The 23615-nt window shown below is 40.8% G+C and overlaps 1 protein-coding gene across 3 annotated transcripts in view; it reads left to right on the top strand.

Annotated features, from left to right (window-relative positions):
* Positions 1–22504, top strand: part of Gcc2 (GRIP and coiled-coil domain containing 2) — a 48257-nt gene extending 25753 nt beyond the window's left edge. The window contains exons 14-23 of one of the 3 annotated variants that reach the window (XM_006256375.5): positions 1560–1660; positions 1747–1824; positions 2631–2768; positions 4296–4417; positions 5931–6107; positions 8081–8298; positions 9956–10150; positions 11318–11469; positions 13590–13791; positions 21009–22503. In XM_006256375.5, coding sequence (XP_006256437.1) covers positions 1560–1660; positions 1747–1824; positions 2631–2768; positions 4296–4417; positions 5931–6107; positions 8081–8298; positions 9956–10150; positions 11318–11469; positions 13590–13791; positions 21009–21079 — 1454 coding nt within the window. In that variant the 3' untranslated portion in view covers positions 21080–22503. Of the gene's footprint in view, positions 1–1559; positions 1661–1746; positions 1825–2630; positions 2769–4295; positions 4418–5930; positions 6108–8080; positions 8299–9955; positions 10151–11317; positions 11470–13589; positions 13792–21008 lie in introns of those variants that run through there. The other 2 variants (NM_001107633.1, XM_039098762.2) reach the window with 2 other exon arrangements.
* Positions 22505–23615: the final 1111 nt, after the last annotated feature.

Consider the following 23615-nt stretch of genomic DNA (forward strand, 5'->3'; position numbering starts at 1 on the left):
TTTTAATCTTTGCCTCTCTCTTTCCTGCCAAGGGTATTCTTGTTCCCCTTTTAAAGAAGGAGTGAAGCATTCACATTTTGATCATCCGTCTTGAGTTTCATTTGTTCTAGGCATCTAGGGTAATTCAAGCATTTGGGCTAATAGCCACTTATCAATGAGTGCATACCATATATGTCTTTCTGTGATTGGGTTAGCTCACTCAGGATGATATTTTCCAGTTCCAACCATTTGCCTACGAATTTCATAACCTCCTTCCATTTCTAAATGCTTCTTATCCTATAAAACTTCTCTTGTTCATGTTAAATGTATATAACCTTTGAATATATGGCATCACATAACCTTTTGTGCTTCATAAAGCATGTAGACATGGCTTTACATCATCCTGTAAACTGTCCTCCCACTTCATTCAGTCTTCTTTGACCTCAAAAACTTTGTATCGCTTACAATATCAAAGCTTACAGTGTTATATGTGCTTCATTAAATACTTTCAGGACTGAGCAAATAGTTGTCAGGAGGCGGTGAAGAGTGTTTACTGTAGTAGAAAGCAACTCCTCTCTCTGTTTACCAACGAATGATCTGTATGCTTTGTCTAAGTGCTAAACTAAAAGTGAGAGGAGCCAACCAGTAGGTATCTGTGGCTTCAGACCACAGGATCTATGCCATCTCTCCTTAGCTTGTTTCCTAGCAGATTGTAGCCTGATTTGTACTGCTGATCCTACACAGTCAGTCCACTTACTGTTTGGTTTTTGTTCTTGACCTCTGTTGACAATAATGGTTTTTCCTTTATTATGTTTTGATTTGTTCCTTAGTGAGCACTCTTTCATTAACAGTCCTTCCCATAAAAAGTATGGCCTCTTACTTGCTATCACATCACAAAAGCTAGCCCCAGGTTTACACTGTCTATGTTTTACAACCGTACTTTTTATTTTGTTTTGTTTCATTGAGACAGGGTTGGCAAGCCACCCTTAAACTCATGGTCTTGCTTCTGCCTCCCAACTGCTGGGATTACAGGTATACACTACCACACTTACCTCTTTTGAAGAACTTTTAAAAAGTACTACTTTAAATGTATACTAAATATAAGTATGCCTTTATTTTAAGTGATACATATTAAATATTTACAAATGAACAGATTTGCTTTAAAATTATCCAGTAGGGTTTTATAGTAGATCAAAGGTTTGCACATTTTCTAGTAGTAAATATTTTGGCTTTATAGGCTACACAGTCCTTGTGGTGGTTCCTCAGGACACCAGTGGATCATGCGAATGCAGCCCTAGTCCATATGTGAATGAAGGAGCCTCTCTGTTCTTTTTTAAACTATATTCAGAAAATTAGCCTGTGAACTGTGCTGTTCTGAACCTGCCAGGGTGCAGTAAGATCGGCTGTGTTCATAAGTATTTGAGGTGGGTGATTGGCATTGTTGGATATATGTGAAAATTCCAAATGAAGAGTCAAAATGAGTTTCTGGTACATTAATATGAAGAAAAAATTATCATTTGTGTATCACGTTCACTAATAGAAATCTTATCTCTCTCTGCTGGAATTACTTCATGGGCTAGCTTCCCTGCAGTCTTCAGTACAGCACTACGAAGAAAAGAACGCCCAAATCAAGCAGCTGCTTGTGAAAACCAAAAAGGAACTGGCAGATGCAAAGCAAGCAGTATGTTCATTCTCGATTCCCTTTCAGTGCTCATTCATGGTTGCCAGTCGCTCGTGTTTAATTTAACCATGGCTCTCTTTCTGTAGGAAACTGATCACTTACTACTCCAGGCGTCTTTAAAGGGCGAGCTGGAAGCAAGCCAGCAGCAAGTAGAAGTCTATAAAGTAAGGTTTTCAATTGTTTGAAAAGCTCTTTCCATGTAGAAGTAAGTTACCAAAGGATGGGCTAGAGAGCTGACTCAGCAGTAAGGGCTGTTGCAGGGAACCCAGGTTCAATTCACAGCACCCACATAGTGGCTCACCACCATCCATTACACACACGCCCGAGCACACACACACACCCCATTCTAGGAATCTGATGCTTTCTAGTGACCTCTAAGGGCATCAGGCACATACACTTAGGCAAATATATATATATATATATACACACACACATATATATATATATATATATATATACACACACACACACACACACACACACACACACACACACACACACTAATATAAGGGGTTTTGGGTGTTTGTTTGTTTGTTTGTTTGTTTAGAAAAAAATTACCTTTTAGATGTTTTTCTATCTGGTAAGGAGTTACTCATTAGGGGTTCTTAAAAAGATTGCTCAACACTTTGCTGAAGTAAAAGCAGTAAAGTCTAGTAATACTACACAGTTCAGACTAGTGACTATCATGCCTTTGAGGGTCTAATAGTCTAAAATAGTGCAAAGAAAATAAATATGGCCCAAAACTTCATCTTTACCTCTGACTGAAAATACAGTTGCAAGAAGCAAGCTAATTTTATATTTGCTGTATTTTGTATGTCTAATGTCTGATAGTATTTAATTAAACATTAAATATTTAGTCTTAAATTATGCAGATTCTGATTTAAAAAAATAAATCAGCCTACTAGTAAGAAAATGTTCTTCTCATATCTAAAAATAATCCACTACTATTTAATTTAATCTGTCTCTCCAGATTCAGCTAGCTGAGATGACATCTGAGAAACACAAAATCCATGAGCACCTGAAGACTTCTGCGGAACAGCACCAGCGCACACTAAGTGCATACCAGCAGAGGGTGGTGGCCCTGCAGGAAGAGAGCCGCACTGCCAAGGTGTGACCTTCAGGATTCTAGTGAGCCACAGGGTTCTAGTACTCCAGCACTATATCCCTAGCCGTGTTCTGTAATTAGCAGACGTACACCCACCCGAGCTCATCCACTCTAAATCCAGCCACATGACCCCTCCAACATTACAGGGATGGTGATTCTGTGTGTATGTGTGCGTGTGAGTATATAGGAACCACTGTATGTATGGAGGTCAGAGTCAGTTTTCAGGAGAAGTTTCTCTCCTTATCTCTTGTTGAGACAGTGTTTTGTTTCTGCTGCTGTGCCAGCCGCTCCATGCAGTTCTCCTGTCTCTGCCTCCTGGCTTGCCATGGGAGTACAGAGAAGGTAAACGCACACCTTCTGATCTGGCTTTAAAGAAAAAAAAACAAGGATTTCAGGGCTCAAACTCAGGTTTTCAGACTTTCATAGTTAGTACTTCTAGCCATCGCCCCAGCTCTTGACAGCATTTTTGTTTTTTGTTTTTTTCTAAAATGAAAAACATGAGTACAATTACCTTACATTTATGTTTAGCAATGCGTATGTGTAAAAATGCCACATATTTATTTTGAGAAAGCACTGCAGTTTTTTTCTGAGGTTTAAATAATTGTGACATTCCGCTTCCCTGGCTTCAACATACAAAGCATTTAGTTGCTTACTGTGGCTCCATTAGAAGCATCTCTCTTACCCAAGTGGTTGGTAAGATTGGCCCCATTTTCTTTGCTAGAATTTTAGGTACAGTTACCAGTGAGCGGAGAAATTCTTGGTGTCCCTATATTCCCAGACAATACCTAAGGAGTGAGGTACTCTACAGATCACTTCAAAACATACAACTTAACTTTTACCAGTGAAAGTGAAGCTCAAATGAGTCTGTCTTTGAGAATCAGTTTTTTTCTGTTTATAGAAAGAGAACGTGTCATAGGTTTAAAAAGTCTGTTGTAGGGCTGGAGAGATGGCTCAGCGGTTAAGAGCACCCGACTGTTCTTCCAGAGGTCCTGAGTTTAATTCCCAGCAACCACATGGTGGCTCACAACCATCTGTAAAGAGATCCGATGCCCTCTTCTGGTGTATCTGAAGACAGCTACAGTGTACTTATATATAATAAATGAATAAATCTTTAAAAAAAAAAAAAAGTCTGTTGTAAAGTTATAGAAGCAAAGAGTGCTGAAAACATGAAATCGAGCGTTTTAAAAGAGGCCAGGCCAACAGGACTGGGTCTTTGTTTGGGTTAAGTTTGTAGTATTTTGGGGTTTGGTTGGTTGTTCGTTTTATAAGTCAGAGAATTACTCTATATCCTATACAGACCTGGAAACCATAGTATATCCCAGGCTGGCCTCAAACTTTTCACAATCCTGCCTGCCTGCTGAGATTGCATGGATGAGCAGCCGTACCCAGCCCCAGAACTCACTTGTAGTAGAGGCTAAAATGAATAATAAGCTATTTTGTTCATTTTTTTAAACTTTATATCATTAGCCTCTGAAAGGACATAGGAAGATCATGTCACAGTGACAATTTTCTCTCTCTTAAATGTTATAGGCAGAGCAAGCTGCTGTCACCTCTGAATTTGAGAACTACAAAGTCCGGGTTCATAACGTTCTAAAACAACAGAAAAATAAATCTGTGTCTCAGGCTGAAACTGAGGGAGCTAAACAAGAAAGGTAAAGTCTAAGGTTTTCCCCATACAAATACAGGTTTTTCCCAAAGTTGGTTAAAAGGCCTGTATTAATCGCTTTTGACTAGAATTTGACTAGAGAAATCTTTGGTGTCACCATATTCCCAGACAATTAGGGAAGGACACAGCATGGGCATTATTGCAAACTCTCAAGGATGTTAAAGCCAAAATCCCATCTCTAAACTATAACCTCTTGTCTCAATAATATCCAAACATAGCAGAGATGTAGGCATTAAAATTAAATGTACCAAAAAAACACAAAGAAAAATTTTGAAAAACGAAATGTACATTATGCTATTTATAACCCACTCCATTTGATTTGAGTACTATGTTAATGTCACTTTAAAATTAGCATCCAGATCCATTTTGTAAATTGCTCAAAAATACACTGGGAACAAGAGATGAGCTGGATGTGCTGGCACACAGCATTTAACCCCAGCACTCAGGAGGCAGAGGCAGGGGGATCTCAGAGAGTTCGAGGCCAGTCTGGTCTACAGAGTGAGTTCCAGGACAGCCAGGGCTGCACAGAGAAACCCTGTCTCGGAAAGAGGGCAGGGGAGTGGCATGTCCATTGTGACTTTATAGTAGAGGTCGGCTGTGTATTGTTTCATATCTGCTCCTAAGGTTCTGAGCAGGGCACATAGTCCTGTAGGTTTGCATGCTTATGTTTATGCTTCTGCTGGTTTTGTTTAGGAACCTGTGAAGGTATTTTCTCTACCCACAGCTATCATAAATATCTAAGTAACTATCATCATTTGTTAAGAACCATACCAAGCATACCGGAATCTTAGGTTCAAATTATTTGAGTGTGATGTTTAAGTTCCTTGCAGTGTTTTACACTTTTTCTTAACCTATTTTTGGAATTTTTTTTTATTAGAGCTTAAGAATTGTCACCTTAGAGAATGTTCATTTCTTATATATCTTTTAAGGAACTAATAATATATGCATTATGGAAGAATTGTGAGTTTTCATTATTTCCACCAAGATTTTATTCTAATTCTAAACAGACTCATCCTTTTCTTCACGTATTGCCTTTCACCGTATTTTAACCTCACTTGCCTTTCTCATAACCGCTACCGGAGAAATGTGTGAGGTTGTTTTCTAACTATGTAACCATAGAACATACAACATAGCCTAGTACCACGTGACATCCTGTTCCATTTCAGTATGAAATATCAAACCCAAACCCAAGCTTTGTGATCCCAGCACTCAGAAAGCTGAGACAGGAGGATTGCTGCTAGTTCAAAGCCAGTTTATGCTCTGTAGCAAGTATCATACCAACCATATAGACTAAACTCAAGGGACTTTTTTTAAAATCTGTAGTGCCTGACATTTGCAATCTCACTACAACATTTTTTAATTATTTTAGTTCTTGTCATTATGTGTCCTTCAGGAATCATGCACAGTAACAAAGAGTCTGGCTCTGTGACAGCAAACATTTGAGGCCATAAAATGAGTTGGCCTCTTTCATAAATGTTGTTAAACTATTTCTGTTTTAGGGAACACCTGGAAATGCTGATTGACCAACTGAAAATCAAGTTACAGGACAGCCAAAACAGCTTACAAATCAGTGTGTCAGAGTTCCAGACACTGCAGTCTGAGCATGACACTCTGCTAGAGAGGCACAACCGGATGCTGCAGGAAACTGTGACCAAAGAGGCGGAACTTCGGGAAAAGTAAGCCTGCAGCAGCAGCAAGTGCCACTGGTGCCCTGGCACTCTGCTGGGTCCCTCCGTGATGGCAGGAAGGAGTCAGAGCGTACAGAGGCTTGGTGACTTGGCACCACCTGCCAGCAAGCTTCCCTCACACTTTTTTAGCTTTTAGCATTTTTCAGAAAAACTAGCATCGGATATTCCACCTCTCTTACAGCCTTTATAATCCGGAACTTCATTTATTTTTTAAAGGCTTTCTAACCCAGGTGTTAAATTTTAAAAATCCTTTTTCTTTATTGCCATAAAGAAGAATTAAAGTAATTATGTACTAATGAGGCCAACCAATGTTTATATAACCTGCAGAGCCCTACTAATATGAACACCCAAGTCACAGCTGGGACAGATTGATAAGCTTCTGTCAGGACTGGTATTCCAGTTCCATGTGAGGAGTTAGCAAGCAGCTAGCTTGCCAGTAAATCCAGAAGTGTGGCTGCTAACACTTGGAGGTGTACCAAGTATTCTGTATGTGTACGATGCTAGAGATTGAACACAGGCAAGTGCTATGCTTCTGAGCTGTATCCCAGCCCTCAGAAAACTGTCCTAACTGATAATGGTTCCTTCTTTATGTTCTTGTAGCTATTATAAACAAAATCCTTGCAAAACACTATGTACAGTGTCTTACTAGTCACTGTGAACTTGGTCATTAAGATCCCTTTTTCTAAAGCAGAGCATGGTGGCGTATACATGTACTCTCAGCCCTAAAGTTCAGGACCAGGACTACATAACAAGTTTAAGTCCATCATGAACTGTATTATAAGGCTGTCTTTAAAAAGAAACGGGGAAAAAAAGGAAAAAAAAAATCAGTGATTCCTTTTTTTTGTATTACCTTTTCTTCTTTAGACACTAAGTCTGTTTTAACTTAATATGGTGTATATATTTATGACAGAAAAAATCATTTTAATACAATATACTCCCAAAAGGTAAGAATGTTCATTTAACATTGGAATCAAGTTTGGGACTAGCAGGAATGAGACCCAGGAGAGGAAAGATTTCACTGTTTTTTAATTGCTTCTAATTTTTATGAGCAAATGTTTTCTGATTGAGGTTTGCTAAAACCAAACATAAAATAAAAAAGGTATAAATAAACTTTAGAAACAATAGTTGCTCAGGAGACACTTGCTGAGCCAGCCTGGGGATGTGAATTCAGTCCCTGAGCCCATGAAAAAGTGGAAGGAGAGAACTGACAACAGAAGTGTCTCTGACTCCTGCCATGTGTTTGCCCATCACACACCCATCATTCACTCACATACAGTAATAATAAAAAGAATAAACTTAAATTAATATAAGTAGTTGCTCCCAAAGTGTAGGTCTGCTAACTGTCTGTGTCAAACCCGAGTGGAGAACTGCTGTCAGTAGCCAATTTCCAGGACCACTATTACAGAGTCAGCAGCTAGAGTATGAAAAGTAGGTGTCACTGTTTTACAAGATAAACCAGCAAATCTGATGTGCTATCACAGTTAGAAGTAGCTGTAATAAGTCAGGTCTTTGCACCTGCGTGTTTCATGCTAATTCACTCAAAAATCGATATTTTCCTTTGGACTCTAATTATGAATAGTATCTTTTTTCATATGTTCAAGGTAGTATGAAATAGGTAGATTGATCATATATGAGCTGCCTACATAAAAACATATGAAGAAATAGAATAGTGTGTGTGTGTGTGTGTGTGTGTGTGTGTGTGTGTGTGTGTGTGTGTGTGTGTGTGTGTGTTTAAATGTTTAACAAGGCTTTCTGTCTCCCAGGCTAGTCTTACTCTATGTAGATGAGGGTGACCTTCTGATCCTCCTGCCTCCACCCCTCTGTGCTGAGATTATAAGGATATACCAATGGGTCCAGTGTCTATGGTGCTGGGGACTGAACCAGAGAATCCAACTCATGGAGGCTGCTTCAACAAGCTTAGTTCAAGTCTGTCATATGAATTTAGCTCTTCTTATCTTCAGGTTATGTTCAGCTCAATCTGAGAACACCATGTTGAAGTCTGAACACGCCCAGACAATGTGTCAGCTGACATCCCAGAATGAGGCCCTCCGTAACAGCTTCCGAGACCAAGTTCGACACTTGCAGGATGAGCACAGAAAGACAGTGGAGACCTTGCAGCACCAGCTCTCCAAGGTGGAAACTCAGCTCTTCCAGCTCAAGAGTGAGCCACCCACAAAAAGTATGTGCATCTGTGTGGAAGGATTACCTCTTTATGTTACGACATGTGTGTATCACATAAAACCATCACTCACAAATTGATGAGAAAGTAAAATGTTGAATGGATCAGTGGTCAAGAGTACTTGCTACCATTCCGGAGGACCTGGGTTTGATCCCCAGCACCCACTGGGTGGTTCACATCCATCTGTAACTCCAGTCACAGGGAATCAATCCAATGCCCTCTTCCAACCTCTGATGGCACTGCCTGCACACAGTCCACAGACATACATGCAAAATACCGAGACCCAAAATAAAAATAATAATAGTAATAATTAAAAACACGTAAAATTTAAAGGAAACAACCTGTGTCGATTCTGTGATTAATAAATTATTGATTTCCTTATTGGACATAAACGTGAGTCATGTAAACCCTTCTTGATTATACTTATACTAAGCATTGCCTTAGACTACTGATGTTCCTAACTGTGTATTTATGTTTTGTTTGGCTTAAACATGCTCCTATCAGTCTAACAGCGTGAGTTCTAATCCTATCATCTATTACTCTACCTCAAACACATGTGTTCTTGGTTGGAAGCTTTGGGCAGAGCTAAGGACTTATGAACTGTGCTTGTCCAGTCTTTTGCCAGTACATCCTCTTCCCTCAGATTTTAGTGAAGTGGAATTGTCGCTTCACCCAATGTCTTCTATTCTGCTTCCAGAAAAAGCCAAGAGAACATGAGTTATGACAGTGATGTTTTAGTCCTATGTTCATGGCACTTCATTTCCCATAGAAAAAAAAAATGTCCTGGAGCATTGGCAGGCACAGGCCACTTAACAAGGTCAAAAACTGACCTTAGGAGAATTTATTTAACTTGCACCAAGAGTTTAAAAGGAAATGATCAGCCAAAGAAAACTGGGCTGAACAAAGAGGGTCGTAATTAGGAATCAGCAGTGTAATAAGCAGTTGGTAAAAATGTCAGAAACTCAGGGAAATGCTCCAAATGGGCAGCCAGAGGTTAAAAGGACTGGGGTGACAGTTATTGAAAGATAGTATTGAAAATAAATGAACTTTGAAACTTAAACTCTGGATTAAGCTATGAGACCTTCCATAGAGTCAATTCCTCATCAAGTCTTTGGAAGTCTTACGAACTTCACAGGTTTGTAAAAGTGTTTGTCATAAGCAAGCAAGAAATCCTTTTTTGAGATAAATCATACTATGTAGCCCTGGCTTGCCTGGGACTCACTATGTCAACCAAATGTTAGGATTAAAGGCACGTGCCCAGGAGTTCTATGGTAACTGACGGTTCCCTACACTGAGTGCTGGGCTCTGTAATCTGGACACTGGAGATGTAAGCAGACAGCACTAAGTACCAGCCAAGATGGCAGAAAGGACAGCAGTGTCGGCCCACTGCAGCGTGTGGAAAGGATGGGTGTTAGCAGAGTAAGCATCAGCCCACTGTTCATCATAGGCAGCAAATAGCAATGTGTATCCTTTCTGTAGGATGATTGGCACAGCTCAGTGTCAAGTGACTAAACGAGTCCAACCACGTAGCATCCTTTCTTCAGATACCATTTGTTTACTTGCTGCTTGTTTAATTTCTTTAACTTTATTAAAGAAATGCTGGGGTCAAGTCCATTTGTTTTTAACAATTTCACTCACCCTTTAAAATATTTACTAGGCCCTGCTTCTTCCCATCAACCTTCAAAAAGCCTCCGAGAAAGACGGACCACAGACCTCCCCCTTCTGGACATGCACACTGTGACCCGAGAGGAGGGGGAAGGGATGGAGACAACTGACAGTGAGTCTGTGTCTTCGGCCGGCACACACATTCAGTCCTTGGAGCAGCTCCTTAGCTCTCCTGACAGCAAGCTTGGTAGGTCACCTCGTGTGAATGATGGTTCTTGGTTCGTTTTGTTTTTACTTTTGCTGGCTTGTTTGATAAATACTACGCTGATTTTTATGTTGTTTCGAGCTATTCCAGTGAAAGATACTACAGAGTGAAACAGATCTCTTTAAATTAAAAACTAAAAACGTAGCCAGGAAGTGGTAGAGAGCACACCTTTAATCCCATCACTTGGGAGACAGAGGCAGGTGCGTTGAATCTACAGAGTGAGTTCCAGGACAGTCAGAGAAACCCTTGGGCTGAATGAATGAATGAATGAATGAATGAATGAATGAATGAATGAATGAATAAATAAATAAATAAATAACACATTAACATAAGTATAGGCCTGAGCCAGAAGTAAAGGATAAAGGATGAAGTCATTAGAAGTCATAAAGAAGTCTTCAATGTTATTAGAAAGCAAATGAACTGTTCCTTTACCCACCAAGAAACTTAAGTTTCCGTTTACTCCTTAAACAGTGAAATATTGGCAAATTTACTGTGATAAATACAGTATAATTTTGGTATCCTTTTTGTTCTTACCTGTAATGAATATTACTGTCAGAATTCAAGAGGATGCTCTGAGACCACATTTATACTGACTATTGTGTTAGCCACCATTCAGATACTGTAACAAAATCCTTGAGAAAGGTGACTTAAGAGAAATTAGTCTTAGTTTACAGTTTCAGCCCAAGGTCACTAGGCCCTACCATTTTGACACTGGCAAGACAGAACGTAATGGTGGAGCACCTTGTGGTAGCCAAGAAGAGGACAGGAATGGGCCAGGGTTCTAGTTTCCTGTCAAAGGCACACCTCCGGTGACCTAGCTTCACTCCACTTTGCCCCATCTCCCAATACTACCTCACACTGGGAACCCAGTGCTCCCTAGTGTACATGAGGTCCTAAATTAGATTCCAGGGCACCATCACCCCCTCCCAAGAAAAATTTCAAAAAGCCTAAACTGTGAGGGACAGACAGAGCCTGTGCTCCAAAACTATTTGTCCTGCAGCAGAAATTCAGTCTTACTTGGTGCTGCCTCCAGCTAGAAACCTTTGAGCTGATGCATGTCATATAGATGAGTAACAAGGACTGTTGTTACAAAGTAAGACATTTTATTTTTACTTAGCATCTGTAATCTCTGATTTTTAAAATTTTTAGAACGTCTTACAGAGGCCTCCTTATGGCATACAGAATTTACCAAAGAAGAATTGGCTGAGAAGCTCAGTTCCACCACGAAGAGTGCAGATCACTTAAATGGCCTGCTTCGGGAGACAGAGGCTACCAACGCCATCCTTATGGAGCAAATTAAGGTGTGGGCAGAAACCGGCTACCTTGAAATGCTCTGTCCCAGTTGCTTCTCTAACTCTTTGTGTACATGTGCCCATTTTACAAGTTCACATTTCAGATACATCCATAACACCTGTGTTATTTATATAGATTTCATATATTTATATATGATGGGAACTATCACTTTGATATTTGTTAAATACTGTTAATTTGTATTTTTCTAGGAAACCATAGCAATTGAGCAGACATGTCCCAGCCATTGTTCCTCACAGACAACTTAAAACATGAGTGTATATCGTTGAATACTGAGGACAATAGAGCACCAATAATTCAAGGCATCCTCTCCCTTCTCCCTTTCTCTCCCCCTACTCTCCCCCTCTCTCTCTGTGTCTGTGTCTGTGTCTGTCTGTCTGTCTGTCTGTCTGTCTATCTTCCTCTCCTCTCCTATTTCTTGAACTGACCTTGAACTTGTAATATAGCCACAGATGGCTTTACATATCTGATTATCCTCCTGTGCACTAGTACTACAAACATGTAGGACTATAGCTAAGAGTGCTCAAATGAGATATTTTCTCCCTCTAAGAATGATCCAACCACTCAGGAGACAGAGGCAAGTGGATCTCTGTGAGTTCAAGGCCAGGCTGGGCTATAGAGCTAGTTCCAGGATAGCCAGGATTTCACAGGAAAACCCTGTCTTGAACAACACCTACCCCCACCAAAAAAAAAAAAAAAAAAAAAAAAAAAAAACAGTGAATGTTCATAATAACTAGAGAACCTTAAGGGGGAAAAAAGCTGAAACTGAGCCAGACATAGAAGTAATACACATTTAATCCAGCACTTGGGAGTCAAAGCAGGCAGATACCTGATTTTTAAGGCCAGCCTGGTCTACATAACAAGTTCCAGAATTCCAGGTCAGCTGCAGCTACATAATGCAGCCTAGTCCCAAAAAATAAATGAATGAATGACTGTGGAGGAGGTGGCAGAGGCAGGCAGGAGGCAGCAACAGCAGCTTATAAAAATGGTAGGGCAAAACTGAAACTTGTAGCTGCCTAACAGCAAACACATGCTGGTTCTGCCTCTCTATGTTTGTGCCCTACCTCAGTGTAGAGCTGTCAGCTGTCCTTGTCAGGTTGGTTTTTGTGCTGAATTATATTTATGATGACATCTAAATACTTTAATGTTTCTATAGGTCATATAGTTCATGTATTGCACTTATGGTATATCTTAGGCCTCTGTCACGTTTTTAAGTGATCCTGGATCTTAGGAAAGTAGGCCAACTTTTCTATACCAAAAAAATCAGTTTTACATAAAACATTAAAATTATCCTCAAAGATGAGCAGAAAGGGGCTGGAAAGATGGCCCAGCAGTTAAAATACAGACTGATCTTGTAGTTTCAGTTCCCTGCACCCATGTAGCTCTGAATCCAGGGTCTGATGCCTCTGGCCTAAGTGAGTTCCTGCACTCAGGAACATTCCCCCTTCTACTCCCAACACACACAAATTCAAAAATTAATGAGATTTGGGGGTTTTGATTGTTTTTTTGGGGGGGTGTTTTGTTTTTTAACTTTACACTATTTTTCAAATTCTCTGCCTCCATTTCTTTCTGGTAGTGTTTTACAATGTCTAGTGTTCCTTAGTGTTTCTGACCTGAGCTTGTTCTCTTTGCTCTGGACATCCTGATAGCCTGCCTCTGCCTCTGCAAACGGGGCGGGCGGGTGAGGGAAGGGGTCAGTGGAGGCTGCAGGTGTCCCCTCCCCCTTCTCCCAGACTCCCAGTGCTCGAGTGCACACAGCTCCAGAGGAAAGGGGGAAGCACACTCGCACCAGCTTGTGGCTCTGCTTGTTCATTTCATGCTTTCTTCACTGCCCAGTCTGCAGCATTTCTGTGATGCCTGTGCTTGGGCGGGAACGTCTCTGTGTTTCACACTAGATGCTTCTGCTCTTCTGCAGTGTTTGGAAACCTGTCAGACTAAAGCACTTCACCTGTTTCTCAGTTTACTCTGTCCTCCAGTTAGTTAATCACTCTCACTGTTGTCTCCGCTCCAGTTTTGTTTTCATGGGGCAGGGATAGCGGAGGAGAAAGATGGGAATGTGTGTGTTCAGTTTGCATCCCCACACTCTCTGATAACTAACCTCTAATACCAGCTTCTCAAAAGTGAAATAAGAAGACTGGAAAGAAACCAAGAGCGGGAGAAGTCTGTGGCTAACCTGGAGTACTTGAAGAATGTCCTACTGCGGTTCATTTTCCTGAAGCCGGGTAGTGAAAGAGAGAGGCTTCTTCCTGTGATAGACACGATGCTGCAGCTCAGCCCTGAAGAAAAGGGAAAGCTTGCCACAGTTGCTCAAGGTGTGTGATGGGAGACGCTCACCAGCACGTGGTCCTTGGCGCTGACCATTGCTCTTGCGTGAGAATCGCTGTGTGCATGTGACATTTTTCTGTTTACATTTGGCTCACTTGGATTACTTTTGTCATACACATACCTAGGGTTGGAAAGCTGGCTCTTTCACATTTGGGGCAGTTGCAATACATCAATGAGTTTAGTACACAGCAAAATACAGGATGGTCTAGTTTGACCTTCTATTTCTGAAAAGTACATCTATATGCCCTGGTGTTGAGTTGGGTGTGTTTTGTTTTTAGTGTGTGTTCACATGTTTTTCTCCTCCCTCACCTCCCTGACTCTACTCCCACTCCTTGACAGTAGAGGGACAGCGGTCATGTGACCCAATTCTTGTCTCTGGATAGCAGTCCACTTTTCAGATGCTGTCCCATGGTGAACTGTAATGTTCACATCGATGAGGTTAACAGTGTTTCTGTAGGCTCCTTTGAAATGCTGTGGTTGATAGACCTGACTTGAAAATGCAGGTTAAGAATCATGACTTTAGGGTTGGGGATTTAGTTCAGTGGTAGAGCGCTTGCCTAGCGAGCGCAAGGCCCTGGGTTCGGTCCCCAGCTACAAAAAAAAAAAAAAAAGAATCATGACTTTATTTTTTTTTTTATCTTTATTAACTTGAGTATTTCTTATTTACATTTCGATTGTTATTCCCCTTCCCCGTTTCCAGGCCAACATCCTCCTAGCCCCTCCTGCTCCCCTTCTTTATGGGTGTTCCCCTCCCCATCCTCGCCCCCATTACTGCCCTCCCCCCAACAATCACATTCACTAGGGGTTCAGTCTTAGCAGGACCCAGGGCTTCCCCTTCCACTGGTGCTCTTACTAGGCTATTCATTGCTACCTATGAGGTCAGAGTCCAGGGTCAGTCCATGTATAGTCTTTAGGTAGTGGCTTAGTCCCTGGAAGCTCTGGTTGCTTGGCATTGTTGTTCATATGGGGTCTCGAGCCCCTTCAAGCTCTTCCAGTTCTTTCTCTGATTCCTTCAACGGGGGTCCCATTGAAGTTCAGTGGTTTGCTGCTGGCACATGCCTCTGTATTTGCTGTATTCTGGCTGTGTCTCTCAGGAGAGATCTACATCCGGTTCCTGTCGGTCTGCACTTCTTTGCTTCATCCATCTTGTCTATATGGATGACTGTATATGTATGGGCCACATGTGGGGCAGGCTCTGAATGGGTGTTCCTTCTGTGTCTGTTTTAATCTTTGCCTCCCTATTCCCTGCCAAGGGTATTCTTGTTCCCCTTTTAAAGAAGGTGTGAAGCATTCACATTTTGGTCATCCTTCTTGAGTTTCATTTGTTCTAGGCATCTAGGGTAATTCAAGCATTAGGGCTAATAGCCACTTATCAATGAGTGCATACCATGTGTGTTTTTCTGTGATTGGGTTACCTCACTCAGGATGATATTTTCCAGTTCCATCCATTTGCCTAGGAATTTCATAAAGTCATTGTTTTTGATAGCTGAGTAATATTCCATTGTGTAGATGTACCACATTTTCTGTATCCATTCCTCTGTTGAAGGGCATCTGGGTTCTTTCCAGCTTCTGGTTATTATAAATAAGGCTGCGATGAACATAGTGGAGCATGTGTCTTTGTTATATGTTGGGGCATCTTTTGGGTATATGCCCAAGAGAGGTATAGCTGGGTCCTCAGGTAGTTCAGTGTCCAATTTTCTGAGGAACCTCCAGACTGATTTCCAGAATGATTGTACCAGTCTGCAATCCCACCAACAATGGAGGAGTGTTCCTCTTTCTCCACATCCTCGCCAGCATCTGCTGTCACCTGAGTTTTTGATCTTAGCCATTCTCACTGGTGTGAAGTGAAATCTCATGGTTGTTTTGATTTGCATTTCCCTTATGACTAAAGATGTTGAACATTTCTTTAGGTGTTTCTCAGCCATTCAGCATTCCTCAGCTGTGAATTCTTTGTTTAGTTCTGAACCCCATTTTTTAATAGGGTTATTTGTCTCCCTGCGGTCTAACTTCTTGAGTTCTTTGTATATTTTGGATATAAGCCCTCTATCTGTTGTAGGATTGGTAAAGATCTTTTCCCAATCTGTTGGTTGCCGTATTGTCCTAACAACAGTGTCCTTTGCCTTATAGAAGCTTTGCAGTTTTATGAGATCCCATTTGTCGATTCTTGATCTTGGAGCATAAGCCATTGGTGTTTTGTTCAGGATATTTTCTCCAGTGCCCATGTGTTCGAGATGCTTCCCCACTTTTTCCTCTATTAGTTTGAGTGTATCTGGTTTGATTTGGAGGTCTTTGATCCTCTTGGACTTAAGCTTTGTACAGGGTGATAAGCATGGATCGATCTACATTCTGCTACATGTTGACCTCCAGTTGAACCAGCACCATTTGCTGAAGATGCTATCTTTTTTCCATTGGATGGTTTTGGCTCCTTTGTCAAAAATCAAGTGCCCATAGGTGTGTCGGTTCATTTCTGGGTCTTCAATTCTATTCCACTGGTCTATCTGCCTGTCTCTGTACCAATACCATGCAGTTTTTATCACTATTGCTCTATAATACTGCTTGAGTTCAGGGGTAGCGATTCCCCCAGAAGACCTTTTATTGTTGAGGGTAGTTTTAGCTATCCTGGGTTTTTTGTTATTCCAGATGAATTTGCAAATTGTTCTGTCTAACTCTCTGAAGAATTGGATTGGTATTTTGATGGGGATTGCATTGAATCTGTAGATCACTTTTGGTAAAATGGCCATTTTTACTATATTAATCCTGCCAATCCATGAGCATGGGAGATCTTTCCATCTTCTGAGGTCTTCTTCAATTTCTTCCTTCAGAGGCTTGAAGTTCTTATTGTACAGATCTTTTACTTGCTTGGTTAAAGTCACACCGAGGTATTTTATATTATTTGGGACTATTATGAAGGGTGTCATTTCCCTAATTTCTTTCACGGTTTGTTTCTCTTTTGTGTAGAGGAAGGCTGCTGATTTATTTGAGTTAATTTTATACCCAGCCACTTTGCTGAAGTTGTTTATCAGCTTTAGTAGTTCTCTGGTGGAACTTTTGGGATCACTTAAATATACTATCATATCATCTGCAAATAGTGATATTTTGACTTCTTTTCCAATCCGTATCCCCTTGATCTCCTTTTGTTGTCTGATTGCTCTGGCTAGAACTTCAAGAACTATATTGAATAAGTAGGGAGAGAGTGGGCAGCCTGTCTAGTCCCTGATTTTAGTGGGATTGCTTCAAGTTTTTCTCCATTTAGTTTAATGTTAGCAACTGGTTTGCTATATATGGCTTTTACTATGTTTATGTATGGGCCTTGAATTCCTATTCTTTCCAGGACTTTTATCATGAAGGGGTGTTGAATTTTGTCAAATGCTTTCTCAGCATCTAATGAAATGATCATGTGGTTTTCTTCTTTCAGTTTGTTTATATAATGGATGTGGGCAGGGTTAGGCAGTATTGGTGGTCTCTCCCACTCTGCAGTCTCAAGAGTGCCCACCTATCCAGGCAGTGAGGTCTCTCTCCCAAGGGGTTTGGGAGCAGTGAGCTGTGGGCCGGGATCAGCGAGGTTGGGCTCCAGCTAAAAACCGGAAGTGCCCAGTCCCAGAGGAATTTTGCCTTTGTGTGTCCTGAGACCACCAGGCAGGTCGCTTGGAGCAGAAAAGTTGGTCTTACCTGTGGTCCCTCGGCTCAAGTTTGCTCTTGGGGGCTACTTTTGAGCTCTCCGTGAGAGCGGCAACCATGAGAGCCTGCGCCTCCCATGACTTTATTTTTGAATAGAATGTTTTCATTCTTGACCATACAGAGAAAATACAGTAATGTCCCTTGTAGCTGTCGTTAGTCTGTGGTTGTCAACTCATGGCCAGTTTGTCTAACAGATGTAGAACTAGCGGCTTGCAATCCCTCTTACCAGGCCAGTTACTGCTGTGTCAATCAGAAGTGCCATTAGTTGACATCTCTTCAAGCATCATTCTGTTGCAGTTTTTCAGGTTTAGTTGAGTGAAGGGTTATGAGGGTCTTGTTATTTGGTTTTGTTTGTTTTGATCCCCTCAGAGTTACAATGAGTCATGTGTTTTAACTTGATATGCCATTTACAAATTGAAGAAACAGATCATTTTTTTGCACTGCAGTCCAGCATTCTGAATTTGGTATTTATAGAAGCATCACACTTATTCAAATACTGCATTTATGCAATTTTCTGATTATATCCAGGTGGGCCTGGGCAAAATAAGCACCAAAAACACCTCACAAGTGTCCTTGCTATAGCATTGCAATACTAGGCCCAAAATTTATAGATACCACCTTGTGACTGATGTTCTCGTCTTGACACTCTTTAACATGTTCCTCCATCCTCTAGACATCCTAAATTAATAAATTTAGAATGGTCCTTGAATTTAAGGCACTTGATATTCTTAGTAAGACTTAACCTGCTGGACCTCACCCAAGATTTTACATTCTTAGCAACCCAATGTTTGTGGTCTGGGCCTCAGGAGTTTTTGATCTAGAAGTCTGACGAGTATCAGGCTTAATGTTTGGCAGGATTACTTACTTCATAATGAGCATTGGTAGTTCCTTTCTATCTGTTTTCATGTAACCTGTCTTCCTAGTGAAAAATGTTCTCAATACTTCAGTACTCTTATTTCTGCCTACTGTACTACAGATTGCCGCAGCCACTGTTAACAATTACCAAATGAAGCCCGGCATAGTAGTGTATACCTGTAACCCCACCATTCAAAAGGCTGAGGCAAGAGTTTGAGTGCTTACCCCAGGCTACAGAGTGAATATCAAACCACAAGGGCTATATATTTTCTGTTTTTCAGGCAAAAACAGAAAAGTCAGTGTGAGAATATACCATGTATTTGTGTTTTGTTTGTCTGTTGTTGTGTGTATCTGTGGTGTGTATCCTGTGCATGCTTGCCATGGCTCCCCTGTAGAGGTCCAAGAATAGTTTTGGAACCTGGCTTCTGTCTTTCCACTTGGTGGATTCCTGGTATCCAACTCGGATCCTAAGGCTGGCAGCAGGCACCTTTATCTACTGAGCTGTATTGCTAGCCATGTCATATAAATCTTAATAAATATACTCTCTCAAAGTAAACCTATGTTCTCATTATAACATCTTTGGGGTTTGTTTTTGTGTTTTGTTTTGATTTATTTTGTATGAGACAGAGTTTCTCTGTAGCCCTGGCTGCCCTGGAACTCACTCTTTAGACCAGGCTGACCTCCAACTTAGAGACCTGCCTGCCTCTGCCTCCCAGGTGCTGGGATTAAAGGCCTGTACCACCATGTTTCATTATAAAATTTATTCACACACTTCAGGAATGAAATGTGTTTTATTCCACTCAAATGTGGCTTTTAGTAAAAATATACTCCCCATCATTTATCCAATATGCTTAATATAAAATACTGCAAACACTCAGTATCTCCCGTTTTCAAGTTTAGAGTTTTTAATTTGTAGGAGTCCCTGCAAGCTCCACTGCTGGCAGAGAAAGGAGCTACCAGAGGCAGGAAGGGAACTCAGTTAGTGTGACTTAGCTGGTGTTGCTTCAAACTCTGGAGGCAAACACCAGGCAATTGGAGATGTATTTAAGTACATTACAGTTTTGGAGGAAAAGATTCCTGGTAAAAATTACCTCAATTCCATATGCACAATAAAGCTTTTGGTATGATAATAGCAAAACTCTTTTGCAAAGTACACGAGATCTCTACCGTGAAGGTGGATTCTATAGCTTAAGGGTCTAGGAGATAGAGCAGAGGTCATCAGGCCACAAAGTACATATGGCATCTTCCCTGAAGATGGTTTCTCACCAGCACTTAAATGTAACTCTTAAAGTTTAATTTATTTTAAACAGTTACCTGAGTGTCTTAAAATTATTTGCTGCTTCTCTCACTGACATAGGAAATGATAACCCACAGAATTAAAAACCATGATGGATTACTGACTGACAGTTGGCAGAACAAGTGACCCAAGACACACTTGTATAGAGCATCAAGACATAGATGAAGACCTAGGACAGCAGAGGAAAGAAAGCACTGGACAGATGTTTAGTTGATGTCCTTTCCTTCCATATGGAGGCCTTTCCCTCTGTTTTGAGTCAGAGTTTTAAGACAAGAGGCTGGAGATGTAGTTCTGTAGAGTGTTTGCTTAGCATGCAAAGAGGCCCTGGGTTCCATCCCCATTGGTGCCTAAATATGTGGTACATACTTCTAATGGCAGCTTCATTTGGGGAGGTAGGAAAGGTTTGGGGTTTCAAGGTCACTCTCAGCTGGCCAGACTAAGGTGCAAGAGACCCTGTGTCTGGTACAGGAGGACAACTGTCCTTTGTCTTGCTTTTTATAAAGTGAACTTTCTTGTGGAAAAATGCTTTCAAATGAGTCCGGAAATTTTCTCAGATCCCTAGAGAAAGGTACCTAATACACATCTAGGAAAAGTCATGTAGGCTTGTGACAAGTCTTCAAGATTAGAAAGGGAAATTCGAGAGAAACAACATAGGGAGAAGAGAATGGAAAGGGGAGATTGTGGTTGGACGGTGGTACCTGGGTTAGTCAGAGTGTGTATTTTGGTGTAAACACTCTTCATAAATGGCATCATTTAGCAACAATACAGTTCTAAAGGCTGGAGAGATGGCTCAGGGGTCAAGAGCACTGGCTTTTCTTCCAGCGGACCTGACTTCAATTCCCAGCACCTACAAGGATGCTCATATCTGGTTGTAACTATAGTAACAGGGGTCCCATTGCCCTTTTCTGACCTCTACAGGTATTGTACAAGCATATATGGAAATGAAATAATCAGACTCATAAAATATTGGGGTTGAGGATTTAGCTCAGTGGTAGAGCGCTTGCCTAGCAAGCGCAAGGCCCTGGGTTCGGTCCCCAGCTCCAAAAAAAGAACCAAAAAAAAAAAAAATATTGCTAAAAGTTCTAAAAGGAGCAGAAGAAAAAGAATAGAACAAAGATAGTAAATAAAGAGATTTTTCTAAGACTGATTAAAGATTCAAAGTGATTTCAATTGAAAAAAAATTCTGCCTCTCTTCACAAAAGTTGGGCTTTATCTAATACCATGCTCCTAAGAAATTCAGAGAAATAATTAATGTGCCTTTTATAGTGCCTGTAATCAATGGAATAGACAATATTTGCTTATACTATTCAGCGATTCCATATTTAGTTTTCATATTGATAAGATTTCATAATTTCTACTTTTAATCTTTCAAAGGTGAGGAAGAAAGTGCCTCTCGTTCCTCTGGATGGGCATCCTACCTTCATAGCTGGTCTGGACTGCGATAGGTTGACAGAAAGAAGATTCTTTAGTGATGCAACAGAACTCCTTTGGAAAAGCTGGGTATCATTTGATCATGAAGTGTGCATCTCTGTTCACATCCCCTGATGATTGTACATATGTATAGCCCATGTATATAGAATCTCATCTTGTAGTAAAAGGACATCAGCTTGAAGTAGTGGTACCAATTGTTCATGGTCCTCTAACTCAGCATGTGGCCTCATGGTCTCTGTGATCTCCACCCACAGAGGAAACGGTTCATTCCTGCACTCTGGAACCCCAGGAGACACTCATTTCTAAGTAGTATTGTGAATTTTGATATTGAACTAAATTTTGGTACCAAACCAACTGGGGAATTTAATCTTTTAAAATAATGTTTCAAGATTGAGGAAATGCTTTATTGATAAGGTTGACATGTTTATTAAAAGATTATGAAGTAAATATGCTATGGTTTAATTATGAGGCTAACTTAAATTGCAATTCAGTCAGTTACTTTAAAATAAACCTCCCTCCCATTTGTAATTTTCAAAATTGGCCCTAGTCCTGGTAATGTGACACTGACAGAATAGGTGGGCTCCACCTCAGCTGATGTGTTCTGTGGTGTCTCCAGGCTTGTTTGCTGCCACTCATAAGCCATGAGTCTCTTTTGAGAATTCCCTACATCTCAAAACAGTGACTGTCTTACTCAGCATTAAATCTACATGTGAACCTGGTGCTTCCAGTATTGTTCAAGTATTCTTATTTCCTAAGCAGGACCCCAGAGGGCTCAGACCCTCTATTGGTGAACAAGCCTAGCTGGGGGAGTGTCTCTGTCCTTATGTCTCTGGAAATACTATATTGACTAGATTAAAATTGTGCTCTTAAATCAGATTTGGGGGTTATATTTTAATATGTAATTTGTTAATGAATAGTGCTGTCTGGAGTCTTAAGCTTACGTTTATTCTCCAGTTGTCAGTCTCAGCTTGAAACTGTCCTTTAGTCACTATGAATATTGGTTTCCAACCTGGTTTGACTGAAATTTACTGCTGACATGTTGAGTTTGTTCTCTTAAAGCTGTTTGACTCTCAGTGTTCGCTCTACCTGTGTTAGAACAGACCTAGCAAGTGAGTGTGCTGATTCAAACACATCTCTCTCAGCTGACTCTTTAAGGTAAGGTTTTCTACCTTTATAAACTGTGAATGTGAGTATGCCCAGCGGAATCCCATGTAATTTCAGTACTATTTAAATAAACTCCATGTTTTCTTTGGGCCTAATATGCCTTTTGAAGTCTGTATAAACTTGTTTTCAAATCTAATCTGTTCATATGAATATAATAAAAATACCTTTTGCATGGTAAAAATTACTTTGATTACAAAAGATATATATATGCTTTTTGTGACCAGCAATAAGAAACTGTAATGACTGATATTTCTATTAAATGCACTTAACTATATTTTTATGACTATTGTTCTTCTATTAAACACTGTCTCTTTATTGTGAAGTGGAGTTGCAAACTCCTTTTCTACTGTACCTCCATGGCTGGGACCTGTTGATACTGAAAATGTGTTACAGACTGAGCTACTCAGAAGGCCACTGTGGAAAAATTCCTCTCAGCTCAGGAATTTGAGGCCAGCCTCTTAAGGCACCCTCCCCCTAGCCTCTGAAGAGGATACAGACAGCCAGGCAAGGTGGCACATGCCTTTAATCCTAGGATGCAGAAGTAGGCGGATCTCCGTAAGTTTGAGGTCAGACGTGCACACACACACAGACACACACCACCTACACCTGGAACAACACATATGTCTTTAGATAATGTAGACATGAATTTGAATAGAGACAGACACCTGGCAAAGGGTACAGGCTCAAGGTGACCTCGGAAGGGTTCTGCTCAGTTCATGCAAATTCTCAAGGACTGGGCTATAGGGAGAGGCAGAACAGAGAGAAACACTGGTCCTCTGAAAAACAAAGGCCAACTGAACTCTGGCAGGGAGTGAGCATGGCCTTTACTGAACCCTGGCAGGGAGTGAGCATAGCCTTTAGGCCTAGGAATTAATGGTGTGTGGTGTTCAACCAGTTTAGTTCAATGCTCATCTGCACTGTGCCCCTAATGACTTGTTTTTGAGACTTTCTACATACCCAGAGATGGGGCTGAAATCCCATGTGAAACAGTGTTATGACCAGTCTGCACTGGTCTACAGCTCGTACTGAAATGCCTTTAAGTTGATAGTGGCAAGTTTCATTGTGGCATTACATACATGTATTCCCTTTGTCCATTGTTCTCCCCCTGGTCCTCCCCTGCTCTCCCCACCCATCAGTGCCTCTCTTACTGATCTCTGTTCTTTCCCCAGATCTTCCTGTCTTCTACTGTCATATCACGTTAATCCTATTACCCGCTCTTTTCTCCTCTCTCGTAGATCTTTTCACCCCTCTCATGGTCCCTTTTCTACTTTCATAAACTCACATACATACTATAGTTATATATTTGTGTATATATAAATTTATATTCTGCATATAAGAATAATAAGATACTATTCTAGACTATTCCAGCTTTTTTTTTTTTTTTGC

This window comes from Rattus norvegicus, chromosome 20, assembly GCF_036323735.1.
Source record: "Rattus norvegicus strain BN/NHsdMcwi chromosome 20, GRCr8, whole genome shotgun sequence".
Taxonomy (NCBI): domain Eukaryota; kingdom Metazoa; phylum Chordata; class Mammalia; order Rodentia; family Muridae; genus Rattus; species Rattus norvegicus.